The sequence below is a fragment of the Zingiber officinale genome, chromosome 1B (assembly GCF_018446385.1).
Source record: "Zingiber officinale cultivar Zhangliang chromosome 1B, Zo_v1.1, whole genome shotgun sequence".
NCBI classification, from domain to species: domain Eukaryota; kingdom Viridiplantae; phylum Streptophyta; class Magnoliopsida; order Zingiberales; family Zingiberaceae; genus Zingiber; species Zingiber officinale.
The window spans coordinates 138,775,249-138,791,489 of record NC_055986.1 but is presented as its reverse complement, the minus strand read 5'-3'; the positions used below and the strand labels follow the sequence as shown (position 1 = coordinate 138,791,489).

Below are 16,241 nucleotides of genomic sequence, written 5' to 3'. Positions count from 1 at the left end.
AATTGTAGTTAATAGGTGCTTGGCACACCGTTCAAGTATGAACACTTATTATGACATTGCTATTATGCTTGTTGATTATTCCCTACAAGATTGTATACCTTTGAATCTCTAGATATTTATTATGTTTATGCACTATCTGTCTTATATTTGCTGAGTCATTTGGACTCACCATCCCATTTGTACTTTTATTTTCCCCAAGTAATAAGTATATGGTACAAGACCACTTGGAGTGTCCTAACTGCCAGTCCTATGTCACATCCAAGGACGGTTCTCTAGTCTTATTTCCTATTTTATTGTATTTTGAATTTGTGAATTTGGTATTGTAATAATTCAACTTGGTTTTGGAGTTTAGCTCTGTGATTTCTTGCATTTGCTTTGTTGTCGTTGTGTAAGTCGAGCCGACTCGCAAGTCAGTTGTTTTGTGTTTTACGTTGTGTTATATTATTGACGTCGGCTGTATTTCTATTCCAGCCATGTGAGCTATATATACAACTGCATGGTTGTGATTATTTCCAACCATATGAGCTGTTGATATTATTCTTGTACTATCTTGTGCCATTGTATTCAGGTTTTATATGTTGTCATAAGGAGAAAAATGTTGTCTGTTTGTCAGGTAGGGACTCTTTCGGGGCTTGACACCTACGGCCATCTGTGAGAAGGTAAATCGAGAAGCTACAGTTGACCACTACGGGGGAAGATATTTTTCTTGATTTTATTGAGATTCAACCTCTTACCTACTATAGTAATATATACCCCATAATAGCAAACTCAATCATGCCCCTTGGTGGCAAAAGGCGACAGCACTCATCCCAGTGCTCTCGCCAACCCGTCCCAGAGTCAATACAGAGGAGGTAAATCACGAGTGGCTACTAGCCTTTGAAATAGTGAATGGCGTATGAGGGAAGTATTTTACCTTGGTTATGCTAAAATTTAAACTCCAAATCTCATGATGACATTACTTCATATGCGAGCCATTAGATCATCTGAAGGGAATTAATTCAATCATATCCCTTGAACTTATGTTAGGAGGGACAAAATATATTTAAATAAGGAGTCTAAATTATAAACGATAATGATAGTAATAAAAAAACAAACTTCTAATTGGGCTTAATAGTGTCAAATTGGCTGCTGTCTCAATTGAGACCCAGAGGCTAATCCACTATATTTGATGTTAGATTGGGCCTTCAAAGATCTGACAACACAGTCTCTTAGAAACTTGGCCGAATTATGGGATAATTAAAATAATTAAATATTCATATATAAAATAAGAAAAAAAAATATTCAACTGTTTTTATTGAACCTAATAAATAAGTTTTTAAAATATTTAAATCATATATTATAATTTTAAAATTATTAAATCACATATCCACTTTCTATTTTACCTTCCACCTTAAATCAATTCGATTAGAAAATTAAATCAGCCAACTAATTTTTTTTTTCCAGTCGAATCGATTTCATTCTATTTTAAAAATCCATCAGTCGCTTTCGACCAAAATCAGAGACTTAGAAACCTCAAAATGATATGAAATCAATTTCTATATATTCATCTAGTTCTCCTGATTATAAAAATGCTATCAAATATCAATTTGACTCAATATATTGAGAACAATAATTTTTTAAATATGAATTAGTTTTTCAGATACATTCACGTTTAAAAAATCACTACTCTTAATATATTGGGTCAAATTGATATTTGATAGTATTTTAATAATCAGGAGAACTAAACGAACATATAAGAACTAGTTTCATATCATTCTAAGGTATCTAGGTCCATCAGTCGATTTTGGCCAAAATCGATTGATGGACATAGAGACCTCAAAATGACATGAAACCAATTTTTATATATTCGTCTATTTCTCTTAATTGTAAAAATACTATCAAACATTAGTTTGATTAAATATATTGAGAATAGTGATTTTTAAATATGAATTAAAACTTTAAACACATTGGTGTTTAAAAATTACTGTTCTCAATATACTGAGTCAAATTAATATTTGATAGTATTTTATAATCAGTAGAACTAGACGAATATATAAAAACTGATTTCATATCATTTGAACGTCTTTAAGTTTATCAGTCGATTTTGATCGAAATCGATTAATAAATTTTTTCAAACAAAAAAGAAAGAAATTAACTGATTTATTTTTTCAGTCGAATTAATTTACGGATGAGGATGAAATGAAAAATAGATATATGATTTAAATATTTGAAAACTTATATACTTTTGATTCGATCGATAAAAATCCGAACGAAGAGAAAACTAGACCAGTTGAGCCGTGTGCAAATTGGAACGTATTGGTCTCACAGCTTCCTCTAGTCAATTCTGCTAGTTGTCCGAATTCTTTTTTTAATGAAAGACTTTTCTTTTTCGATCCTACTTAATTGCAATTTGCAAAAGCAAAGAATTTGGTTTCAGTAGTCTACCAACCAACACGCAGACTTGGACCGTGTCTTCGTCAATTTAAACTAATCGAATCATCTCCCCAAGGTTGACCACAAGATCAGCAATAATATAAGGTAACGCCGCTGGTTATGACTAATCCAACGGATGAAATTTACATGAGGATCATGATGGATTTTAAGTCGCCGAGATTAATAATACACATAATAATTTATCATTAAAAAGTTAAACCTCAATTAAATGATACATGGAAGGGAATTAAGTTATCCTCTTTAGACGGTCTAGTGACTAGCACATGAGGTGTTGTCATCATGAGGCCTGGAGTTTAAATCTTGATTAAGCCGAGGTCAATGTTTCCCTTATTTGCTAGTCACTATTCCAAAAATGAGTAGTCGTCCGTGATTTATCTCTTCCATATTGATCCTGAGACGGATTGACGGGAACGCTGAGGACGAATGTATTCACCTTTTACGTCACAAAAGGGAATCAAGTTTGTCAACTGCTACCAATAATCCTGCACTCCTGCTGATGTCTCCCTGAATTTATACTCATCTCTGAGCAAGTGTGTATTTGGAGAGAGATGGAAAGTGCCTATGCTTAGGAAGCCGGGATAGTTAATAAAGTTAACTCGATTTTAAAAAAACGAAAGGATTTAAGTTAATTGGATGTGGATTTGTAGATTCAATAATCTTATTTAATAATATTGATAAGTCATTAATGAGTTATGGACTTTTACGATAGATACTTAGATTTCGTAGTAGAAAATGATTATACTCATCACAAATATATGTTCTTAAGTTATGTGAAAAAAAATAATTTATGGAGTTAGTTTATAAGTTAACTATCACCGCAGAATGGACCTTGAAGGTCATATTGTGTATATGGGCATCTTGACTTTCATCTGTCCTTCCTCGGCTTCCGCGGCTTTCTTATTAAGAAGGAATCTGATTATTGTCCGATCCCTATACAGCGAGAAGTAACATCAATGGTTCCTGTGATCCTGACTTTCTCATTGAGAGGCAATCCGATTATTGTCCGATCCTTATACAGCGACAAGTAACACTATATTCATGGTTATTGCGATGATTCAGGTCAGCCTTTGCTTACCACTGTTTTAATTTCAGTTTTTAATATTATAGTTAGATATCACACATGGTTTCGGTCTGAAGTATCACAATGCTTTCAGAGAAGATTTAAGGCCACACAGATGTTTGTAGTAAGTGCCGCATGAATTTTGACAATATTGTTCCCAGAATTTTTTTTATCATTTTATTGAAGAGATAAAATATTTTTCTTTTAAGATAAAATGTGCTTTTATTTAAGCTGTGAATAAATGTTTTATTTTTTGGCAAAACAGATGATGTTAATATATTTTCTATTTAATTATGACATGCAGTTATAAACTGTGACTTTTATTTAGTTATAGCAGTTATATTATTTTAAACTAACGAAAAAATGAATTAAAATACAATTGTTTTCATATAATTGCTAAAATATCTTTATTTTATTTATAATAAATAATAATTATATATAAAATGTACCTTCAAATAAATTTTATATAATAGTTCTACAAGTCGGACCTTGCGTTCAAAGGAACCAGTGGTGTGGCCTGGCACCACTCCCATTCACATTTACTCGGTCCTCTGTCTTGCTTATAAAAAACGTAGCGAGTAGTTGCGGGCCTTTAGAATCATCAGACGCCCACAATTCGCGACAGGAAAATTCCGCAACAATTCCTCACTTAATTCATCAAGTTCAAGAGCAGATTCTACTATCTCAAGATGGTTCAGGTGAGCACACTGCAGCTCTGTATTAGGAATAGTTAGTTTCTGATAATCTGATCTCCTTCTCTTCTCGGTTTAGTTACTGCGTGATTAAGTCTCTGTAACTTCTTTCAGCAAAAGATGGTGATGAGGCTGTCGATGGCAGACGCCAAGAAGCGTGCCAAGGCTCTCCGAACTGCTGTCAGCATCCATGGTGCGTACTTATAATCACTTCCTAGCCTCTTTCTTTGCTCTGCTTCTCGATTCTTACGTTGTAATTGATCATGCCTTGTTTGCTGCATACATGCAGGCGTTGTATCGGTGAAGCTGGAAGACGATAAGATTATAGTGGTGGGAGATGGAGTCGACTCAGTGAATCTAACGAAGGTGATGAGGAAGAAGATGGGCAGCTACGTGGAGCTCCTCAGCGTGGCAGAGGAGAAGGAAGAGGAGAAAAAGGAAGAAAACACGAAAGTGGAAGCAGTAGTTAGTTGGCCCAATCATGTCAGTTTCGTGCCCCAATATGTTTACTCCATTCCGGAGGAGCCATGGTCCCGAGGATCAGGTTGCATCATACTCTAGAGTTTAAAGGCCGTAGAACCTTAATTATATATAGTAGTATATATTTGTGGATCAATTCAATTATACAATTATATATAGAATTGCTGATATCAGATGTGGCAGAATAATTAATATGCTCTTTAATTGTTTCATAGATTTGTTCGGTTGTTATGTGGAAGGTGCAAAATGAACTCACTTCAATTAAAAGTAAATAGCATGGTATTTGAGCTTTTGTCTTGCTAATGAATCTGACTTAATTCAATACCATTTGAGAATTAGTGCAATCTAATCTTAAATATAATACCAACACACTAAACTTGAGTGAATGGGAATTGGATATATGTATGGGAGATCATATTATACAGTACTGTCCTTTCTTTCTTTAACAATATATCAATGATTACCTAGCTAGAAATGTATAATAATCTTTTCGGAACCAGTATCAATGGTTCGTCCTGACAGGGATGCTCTAGAGCACTCTTTTGTATCTAAGAAAATTTAGGTTCAAACTTGGTTCATCCTTAAAAATCGGATCAAGACAGAGGAAAGAGTTAGGCAGAGAGGTATCACCTTGATAAATATCATTGTGTTTCTGTAGAGATGCACTAAAATGGGATAGTTTGATCTAACAAACCTGATGGACACTCCCTTGGAGCAATGCGTCGCGATAGTAAAGCACAAAAGAGCTGTTAAGTAGGCGCTAGCTGCATATAACAGCCCTTTTAATTGGGCTTAATAGTGTAAAATTGGTCGAATTAGGAGAGTATTGTAGGCTCAATTAGGTCACTAAATCAATAGTCGATGTTGGTTTGGCCTTCAAAGGTCGGACAACACAGTCAGTCTTAGAAACTTGGACGAATTAGGAGAGAATTAAAAATGGGTAAATTTGCATGCACTCCCCATTGATAAACTCAATTTTACATGCAGTCCCCATCCATAAAAAACTTACTTTTCACTCCCCAGTCAAACATATTTACCTAATTGCCCATGATATTTTTAGGTACAAAAAGTCTAAAAATCAGTATAAATCCTCTTAAATTCAGTATATTAAATTAGAATCTAGTATATTTTCTATTAAATTGAGTACGATTCTTTTTTTTACCTCAAAATATACTCGTTTTAGTTTAATGTGCTGAATTTAATAGAAAATATACTCGATTTTTAATATAAAGTACTGATTTTAAGAAGAATTATACTCATTTTCCGACTTTTTGTACTCAATTTTTGACTTTTTGTACCTAAAAAATATGGGTTAATTTCAATAGAAAATATACTCGATCCTAGTATAGAGTACTGGATTATAGCGTAAAGTGCTGAATTTAACAAGAATTATACTTATTTTTAGACTTTTTATACCTAAAAAATAAGAGGGATAATTTTGATAGAAAATATACTCGATTTTTAATATAAAGTACTGACTTTAAGAAGAATTATATTCATTTTCAGACTTTTTGTACTCAATTTTGGACTTTTTGTACCTAAAAAATCTGAGGGGCAATTTAGGTATCAATATTTGCATGAGGGAATTGAAACAAGTAATACTTTACATGCAGGGAGTGGAAACAAAGTTTTTTAGGCATGGAGATTGCATGCAAAGTTATGATTACCATTGGGGATTTTTCTCTAATTTACCGATTAAAAATATAAATATAGATATCCATGAAAAATAATAATAATATATATATTTCCATCCGTACGTAGAGAAAACCAGACCGGTTGTGATGACAACCGGGTCCAAATTAAAACTGCGTGGTTTAATAGCTTTCTCTTGTCAATCCTGCAAATTGTCCGAATTCCTTATTAATTAAAGACTTTTCTTTTTCAATCCTACTTAATTGCAATTTGCAAACGCAAAGAGTTTGTCGGTTTCTGTAGTCTACGCAGACTTGGATTGTGTTTTCGTCAAATTAAACTATAATAAAATAATTATAGTATGTTGTATTTTTATATGATTATTATAGATATATAGCAAACAAAATTAACTAAAATACTACTGAATATATTTTCTTTCTAGATGTCCTTGCATTCGAAGGAACGAGTGGTGTAAACCAGCACATTGACATTTACTCAGTCTTCTGTCTTGCTTATAAAAAATAGAGAGTAGTTGCGAAACTTTAGAATCATCAGACGCACACAATCCGCGTCAGGATATTCCGCATCAATTAATCACTTAACTAAGAAGTTAAAGAGCAGATTCTACTTCTTCTTCTCTGATCTCTTCTCTTCTCGGTTTAGTTCGTTACTGCATGATATATTAACTTTTTTCAGCAAAAGATGGTGTTGAGGCTGTCGATGGCAGACGATAAGAGGCGGGCCACGGCTCTCCGAACTGCTGTCAGCATGCGTGGTGCGTACTTGTAATCATTTCCTCTTGTTTGCTCTGCTTCTCAATTCGTACGTTGTAATTGATCAAGCCTGGTTTGCTGCATGCATGCAGGCGTTGTATCGGTCAAGCTGGAAGACGATAAGATTGTTGTGGTGGGAGATGGAGTCGACTCGGTGAATCTAACGAAGGTGATGAGGAAGAAGAGGGCAGCTACGTGAGCTCGGGGGTGTAGCTAGAGTTTAAATTGATTTGGGGTTGATCATCGAGATATAATAAATTAATTAATTCAAAAATATAAATAAAAAATAATTATTAATTTTTTAAAATTATAGAACAATAGTATCTAATATTCAATACATTTAAAATTAAAGCATAAATAAAAATAGTATTGAAATTGTACTCTTCGATTCTTCTTAGAATCAAACTCATTAATTATTATATCATTATCAATTTTTCAACTAACTCTTGTTCAATATAGAGATTATAGAATCTGCTAAAAACTCTTCTTCCTTTTTGTTACGAAGTGTTGTTTTAACAAGTTTCATTGGTGAAAATGCTTGTTCCATTGTTGCTATAGAAACGGGAAGAGTTAAAATAAGGCAAATTAACTTGTCAATTAAAAAATTATATTAGATTTATATACAAGTAAATAATATAATTATAATATATAAACTATAACAAATGAGAAAAAAAATCACCTGTCAATCAAATTGTAGGTTCCCGACTTATTTGTTTCAACTAATCTTCGACATAATTCAGAAATAGTTGATAAATTTTGAAATCTTTCATTGCCAACAACATCAAACTTATAATGATCCAATTGTATTCTCAAGTGTTGCAAATCTTGTGCATCAAAATCAAGAGGATATAATGTCTCAGCAAGTCGATAAATGTAATTAACACTAAGGTGACGTTTGGTTCTCTCTTAGGAATCGGAATATGAATGGGTATCATAGTATTATGGAATGAGAATGGGTATGAACTTGTATATCATTCTTAAAAATAATATTTGGTTAGTTGAATATTTTCAATCGGAATGAACATAAATTTCATTTTTTACCTTAAGAGGAAAATAAGAGAAAAAAATAGATGGGAGAGAAAATTGAATGGGAGAGAAACATATGATGAGAGAGAAAGTGTGATGGAAAAAATGAAATGAGAGAAAGTGTGATGGAAAAAATGAAATGAGAGAAAGTATAATGAGAGAAAATGAGGAGAGAGAGAACATAATAGGAGAGATTGAGAAGAGAAAAAGGAAGATGAGAGAGAAAGTGTATTGAGAGAGAAAGAGTGATGAGAAAAAATAAAGAGAGAGAAAGTGTGATGAGGGAAAATGAGAGATTGAGGAGAGAGAAAGTATCATGAGAAAGTGTAATGAGAGAGAATATGTGATGAGAAAAAATGAAGAGAGGGAAAGTATGATAAGCGAAAATAAAGAAAGAGAGTGTGATGGAAGAGAACAAAGAGAGAGAAAATGTGAAGAGGGAGTATGGTAAGAGAGATTGAGGAGAGAGAAAGTACGATGAGAAAAATGAGGAGAGAATTAAGATAGAGAAAATGAGGAGAGAGATTGTGTGATGTGAGAGAATACAGAGAGAAAATGGTAGAGAATGTGTGATGAGAGAGAATGAGGAAAGAGAAATTATGTTGAGAGAGAAAGTGTGATATAGAATGAGGAGAGAGAAAGTCGTTGGCGCTACTCAAAATTTCGTTCTGTTTCCCCTGTACAAAAATTTGTACAAGCACAGAACTTTTCCTAGTAACTCATATGCTTTTCAGAAGTTAAACTTGGATTGCAAATGAAACTTAACATTATTAATCCAAGTTCAACCTATGTGTTCATCAGAGATTAAACCATATTACAGAAGTTCATTAAATATATATTTCAAGGATTGACTTCTAGGTCATTGGCGAGGCACTCGGCCTTCTTAGGTATGAGATCATCCACCACTTCCTAGTCAAAGCCTTTCAAAGAAATTGAATATTTAAACTCCTTACAGTAAACCCTAGGTTAAACTACAGAGACCTCAATCAAAGCACAAGATCACTAGCCTCTTATGTTGGTACTTCAGGATCCATATAAAGAAAATAATAAAACTAATACGCAGCGGAATAATTAACTAGTTGTACCTTTCCTTTGTTTCAATAGACCTCTTGATCTTCTGATGTATTCCTCTCCTCCTCTTGGACGTCGTTTGGGCGACGATCTTCCAAGACAACACCACCCGAACCACTTCTTTTCCTCCAAGACTTTCGGCCACCAAGGGATGCTAGAATAGGGAGCCTTCTTCTCTTCTTCTTCTCCTCCAAGTAACCGGCCACAAGAAGATGGAGCCTCTTGATGCCGTTGGCCCTTGGTAAAGGAAACAAGGGGAGAATAGAAAGGGAAGAGGGCCGGCCATAACAAGGATTAAAAGAAAAGACTTAGGTTGTGTTATTATACCATAAGGCACCATCTACCTCTCTTTTATAATCCTTGGTGAATGCAAAAAAGGAAATATTTAAAATTAAAACCTTCCTTTTACTTCCTATTATATGTGGTCGGCCCTTATTTGAGCAACAATTAAGGAAAAATTTTAAATTAAAATATCTCTTTTAAGTCATTATGGATGGCTAAAAAATGAAAGATTTTAAAATTAAAATATCTCTTTTAAATCCCTTTGGGGATGACTATAAAAGGAAAGTTTTAAAAATTAAAATCTCTCTTTTAAATCCCTTGGAGGATGGCTATAAAAGAAAAGATTTTAAAATTAAAATATCTCTTTTAAATCCCTTGGAGGATGACTATAAAAGGAAAGATTTTAAAAAATTAAAACTCTCTTTTAATTCCTTGTGGCCGACCCCTTGCTTGGGCACCAAGCAAGGCTTGGCTGACCTCCTCTTGGGCTCCAAGCAAAGCTTGGCCAGCTCTTGCTTGGGCACCAAGCAAGGATGTGGCCGACTCATTACTTGGATAAGAAGTGGACTTGGTTGGATACAAGGTTTTTTATAAAGAGGTTACAACAGGGACATAGAGGAAGAATTGGTTTTGACCTCCTGATGGACTTGGGCTTCCCATGCTCAGCCCGAACACCTAACTCAAGTCCATCAATAATAACTCATACCACTAAAGGGTTATTATTCAACTACCGCACCAATCCCATATTACAATATAGGCTCCTTCTTATTATAAGTGTGTTAATCTCCCTGTGTTTAAGATATCGTATGTCTATTAATTAAATAAGTTACTGACAACTCACTTAATTAACATCTAACTCCAAGAGTAGTACCACTCAACTTCATTGTCATGTCAGAACTAAATCCACCTGCAGGGTTTACATGACAATCCTTATGAGCTCCTCAAGGGGGCATCATCATCCTAATAAATAGGACATAATTTCCTTCTATAATCAACAACACACCATATAAATAATATTATTTTCTAACTTATCGGGCATATTGATTTAACGAATAAATCTCACCCATTGATAAATTAAAGAAATAAATACTAAGTATATATGATTGTTATTATATCGGGTTTAAGAGTACACACATCCATAATAACAGAGGTTCTGTTCTTTTATGCAGTCAGTATAAAAGGAACAACATCAAATGGTCCTGCTCAATATACACATAGTGTACTGGTGTAATTTTATAGTCAAGATAAACTAATACCAAATTACAATACAATCATTCCAATGGTTTGTCCCAATCCATCTTGGTTGTGAGCTACTATTTATAATTATAAGGAACTGATAACATGATCTTCTGTGTGACACCACACACCATGTTATCTACAATATAAATTAAATGAATAACTACATTTAACTAAATGTAAACATTTGACCAATGTGATTCTCATTTCAAAATTTTATACAAAAAGCTAGGCTTTTAGTATACATTTTAACAATCTCCCACTTATACTAAAAGACTATGCTGCAATATATGTTGTCATACATCTGATTCCCATCCTCTCAGCAGGTCCATCAAAAGCTCTCACCGGAAGGGCCTTTGTGAAAGGATCTGTCAGGTTATCTTCTGATGCAATCTTGGCAACAACAACTTCTCCTCGCTTTACGATGTCTCGTATCAGGTGGTACTTGCGCTTAATGTGATTACTTGTCTTATGGGCTTGTGGTTCATTCGAGTTTGCTACTGCACCACTATTGTCACAATAAATTATGATAATTTTGTGCAAACTAGGAATCACATCTAAGTCCATCAAGAAGTTTCTGAGTCATACAACTTCTTTGGCTGCCTCAGAGGCTGCCACATACTCAGCTTCCATAATAGAGTCCGAAATGCATTTCTGCTTAACACTCCTTCATGCTATGGCTCCACCTCCCAAAGTAAACACATACTCTGAGGTCGACTTACTATTATCCCTATCTGATTGAAAGTTCGAATCCGTGTAACCCATAGGGAGCAAATCATCTCCCGGGTAAACTAGTATATAATCTCTAGTCCTTTTCAGGTACTTCAATATATGCTTTACGCACTACAACAAAAATCCTCATAGACATCAGTTTTCCACTGGTGTCTATTACATTTTCGACCAATGTCTATGAAGGCGATGTAAAAGGTATGCCATTTTAGACATCGGGTTAAAACCGGTGTAGTATCTCTTAACGACACCGGTGTTCGAATCGGTTATTAACCGGTGTAGTATCACTTAACGACACCATTTCATCAACGGTGTAAAACCGATGTAATATTATATGTAAATAACACCAGTTTTGGCAGTGGTATATGACCGATATAATATTTGTTAATGACACCGATTTTGCAGCGGTGGAAAACCGATGTAATATCAGTATTTTTTAACAACATAAATTTGTTTTCTGAAATAGTGAAAAATCGACAATAACCAAAAAAATACACAAATATTCATAAATTACACAAATATTTTTAATTCAACAGGATCCATAAAATACACAAATATTCACAAATTACATAAATATTCTTCTTACAACAGTATCCATAAAATACACACACATTCTTTTTACATCAAAAGCTAATAGATATCAGAATCAAGGTAGAACATTCTTTTAACAACACATCAAGGTAGAACATCGTGAGTCAAAAATCAAGCTGAGGCTACATTAAACTATGAGAATCAGAATCTGTTCAACTTGCTATACTGCTCCATTCTTCTTGCGTCTTTCATTTCCCTAATCTCACCGCTTTTCACCTTCAAATGCCTAGTTTTATGAGTTAAAACATCCACTGTTCTAATTTGTCAAACAAAAGTATCATTTGGTCTACTTAACTACAGCAAAGAACAAAAACTGTTAAGTCTATACATGCTGTAGAAGTCCTAGAATATCATCATCAGAAAGAAATTGACATGGGACAATACCTTTCCTACTCAAATGTAATCTAGCATGCATTCAACCCACTCGAACCGCACTTCATCAATTTCAACTCTGGAGTACTTGAGATTTGTAAACTGTAAAAACACATAAATAATATATTAGTAAACCAAAATCAAAAATCATAGTTGAAAAAGTAGTAAGAGTACTAGGTAACAAGATGACTAATTTGAATGCTTAAAAAGAGACACATTCATCATTTACCTCAACCACATCATATAGTGAAGAACACAAGCACTAGACAAACATAATAAAAGAAAAGAAAAAAAATGCATCACATAAGAAAATATAATTAAATACTGCTTGTTATCTTGAATTTCCCATGACGGGTACTCAGCATAACCATCTCATTCCACTGTAAAACAATGACATTTTTTAAAGCATAATGGTTGCACATAGTTAGTCCCAAGACATCTCTCCATGGTCTCATGGCATAAAATGCTAACTAGTCAACACGAATTTCAAACTTTATCCTATTCGAGCTAGGCTTATGAAATCATTTCTAAGAACAAACTCGACAAATTCAAGATTGTTCTTTCAACCAGACATAAACTTTGTAGAACTAGAGGAAATCAAATGAAAGATCAGCAGTAGCAAGATCTGATATAATGAGGGAAAAGCTAAGAGAAGTTCATAATCAATCAAATCAAATATGAGTTTGTATTATTACCATTTCTGGAAGTGAATCCTTGTGGTCAACTCCAAAATTTTCAATTATATCTTTCATATATCGCATTCAGCCAAGCATCCTTCTGGTCGATTTCTATTCCTCACATAACCTTTCAATTTTTTCATATATCTTTTAAATGGAAACATCCATCTATACCAAATTGGTCCACACAACTTGACCTCACGCACGAGATGAACTGTTAAGTGAACCATTATATCAAAAAATGAAGGTGGAAAATACTTTTCAAACATACACAACGTCGTCACAATTTCTATTTGTACATTATCCAACTTTGAGGCATCTATTACTTTGTTACATAACACATTGAATAAGAAATAAAACCTTGTGATAGCATTTCTGGCATGCTTGGGTAGAACACCACGGATGGCAATTGGAAGCAAATGTTGCATTAAGGTGTAGCAGTCATGTGATTTAAGACCAACCAGTTTTAGGTCCTTCATTGAGACAAGGTTTTTGATGTTGGAGGAGTAACGCGTGGGAACCTTAATTCCGAACAATGAATTACAAAGTCTTCTTTTCTCATCCTTGCTTAATGTATAACATGTTGGGGGCAAAAATGTCCTTTTCTCCCCTTTTTGTGGTGCTAATTCTCCCCTAATTTTCATATCCACTAGGTTGTTTCTTGCTGCAATTCCATCTTTTGTCTTTCCTGGCATATCAAGTAATGTACCAATCAAACTTTCGTAAACATTTTTCTCTATGTGCATCACATCGAGAACATGTCGAACATGCAGATCTTTCCAATACTCAAGTTCAAAGAATATCGATTTCTCTTTCCAGCAGGACTTACCATCATTTTCCTTTGATTGAAGATTTGCTCTCATTTTTCCCCATCGGCATGTAATTCCTTCTACTTTTTTTAAAACTTCATCATCGCTTAGTGGTTTTGGGGCCATAGTAAAGTCTTGTGTCCCATCAAATGCCTTCCTCTGTCTTCGATAAGGATGATCTCTACGAAGAAACCGTCTATGACCTGTAAATGACATTTTTTTACTATGCTTCAACCTTTTTGCACAAGTTTTCTCACCACAGATAGGGCATGCTTAATATCCTTTTACAGTGCATCCTGCCAGGTTTCCATATGCCGGGAAATCATTAATTGTCCACAATAGGACAGCTCTAAGCAAGAATCTTTCTTCTCGGTGTGCATCATATGCTTCAACATCAACTCCCCATAATTCTTTTAAATCGTCAATCAAAGGCGCCAAGTACACATCAATGTCATTTCACGGCTGTTTAGAACCAGAAATCAACAACGTGAGCATCATATATTTTCTCTTCATACACAACCATGGAGGTAGGTTATAGGTGATCATTATAACTGGCCAACAACTATATGTAGTACTCATCAAACTATGAGGATTGATCCCATCAGCTGTTATGGCCAACCTTAGATTTCTTGTTTCAGAAGCAAAATCTGGCCAATTATGATCCACAAGTCTCCAACAAGGTGCATCAGCTGGATGTCGCATATAGGCATCACATACTCTTTTATTAGCATGCCAAATTAACTCCTTAGATATTTCCTTGCTCCAAAATATTCTTTGAAATCTAGGAATAGGAGGAAAATACCATAAAATTTTTGCAGGGACTCCTTCAATTATCCTAGAATTCTTGGCCAACTTCCACCTTAACAACCCACAAGTAGGACAATCGGTAAAATCCTCATACTCCTTCCAGTATAAGACACAATCATTAGGGCAAGCATGTATTTTCTTATAAGTCATCCCCATTGCACATAAGCTTTTCTTTGCATCATATAAAGATAAAGGCAATTCATTGTCAACGGGAAGCATTTCTCTAAACAAGACAAGTAGTTCAGTAAAACTATTATCACTCCAGCTGTATTTCGCTTTCAAGTTATATAATTGCACAATTACAGATAACTTTGTAAATTTAGTACACCCAGCATACAGGGGTTTCTCAGCATCCTCAAGTAATTTTATAAATTGATCTGGATTCTCTGAACTTTCATATGCAGCATGTACCATATCTACAGGTTTATCAGCAAAATAGTTTTCACTTTCTCCAGCTGCATCATTCTCTTTCTTTAAATCTCCTAATACAGATTCTTCCCCATGCTATATCCAGTTTTTGTATGTTAAGTCTATACCATTACAGTACACATGTTGTTAATATTATTGTTCCATAGATTGCCACATTTCGTACAAGGACAAGGTATACTAGTAGGATTAGTAGCATGTTGCAGAGCAAATTGCAAGAAAGATTCTAGTCCAAGTTCAAACTCATGTGATAATCTATCCTTTTCCATCCATGCCTTGTCCATTTTGTTGTACTAATGAATCTAAAATCAATCAAAAATATCAAGACAATTACAACAATGAGCCATACTACATACTATTTCATATTTTCAAAATCAACAATTAACTTAGTATGACAAACAAAATTTGCACTTCATCATTATACCAACACACAAATCCTGTAGAAACAACAACAAAAAGAGGTAAATTTCTAAACCAGAAACCATGACATATCAGTGAAAAGAATTAGCATAGACATAAAACAAATGTGATAGTTCAAGGATTACATAAAACCAACTTAGCAATAGGAACTAACAACTCCTCAATCTATCAAACAAAAATGATAAAATCAACTCAAGGTAGTGTTTGAGGTAACTCATCAAACACATTGCATGCATCAATCAATTAATACTTGTAAACAATAGATAAAGAAGATGAAACTGTCGAAGATGAGGAAGAACTTCAGTAGCAACGATGTATAAAGGAAAAATTACCGGAATGTGAAGAAGGACTCCAGCGGTGGTAGTGAATGCTGGACCGGAGATGGATGAAGGAAAAACTACCGGAATGCGAAGAAGGCCTCCTCTTCTCACCCAAAGGGAAGAGTTGGAGGAGATGCGGTGTGGTTGGACAGAGAAGCAAGGGCGTCGTGTCTTGACCCTGATCAGGACGGAGAGGAAGGGGCGTCGATCTAGGAAGGGGAAGAGGGAGATGAAGTTGAGAGAGATGGTCGGAGGTTTAGGTTTAGGTTTAGGTTTAGGCTGAGAGAGATGGTCAGAGGAAGGGGTGCGATATAGGTTTAGGTTCGGGGGGAACTTTACAGTGTTGCAAATTTTGGCTGGTGGGAAAATTAAAATATTTTATTTTGGTTCAACAACACCGGGTTT

The 16,241-nt window shown here is 34.5% G+C and overlaps 1 protein-coding gene across 2 annotated transcripts; it reads left to right on the top strand.

The window, feature by feature from the left end:
• Positions 1-3,990: 3,990 nt before the first annotated feature.
• LOC122003013 (disease resistance protein Pik-1-like) lies at positions 3,991-4,887 on the top strand. 2 transcript variants are annotated; one of them, XM_042558476.1, is made up of 3 exons: positions 3,991-4,191; positions 4,300-4,378; positions 4,475-4,887. In XM_042558476.1, the coding sequence occupies exons 1-3, from the start codon at positions 4,183-4,185 to the stop codon at positions 4,744-4,746; spliced, it is 360 nt and encodes a 119-aa protein (XP_042414410.1). In that variant the 5' UTR covers positions 3,991-4,182; the 3' UTR covers positions 4,747-4,887. The 2 variants fall into 2 exon arrangements, with proteins under 2 accessions (XP_042414410.1, XP_042414464.1); XM_042558530.1 differs by having other exon boundaries at positions 4,185-4,222.
• The last annotated feature ends 11,354 nt before the right edge of the window (positions 4,888-16,241 follow it).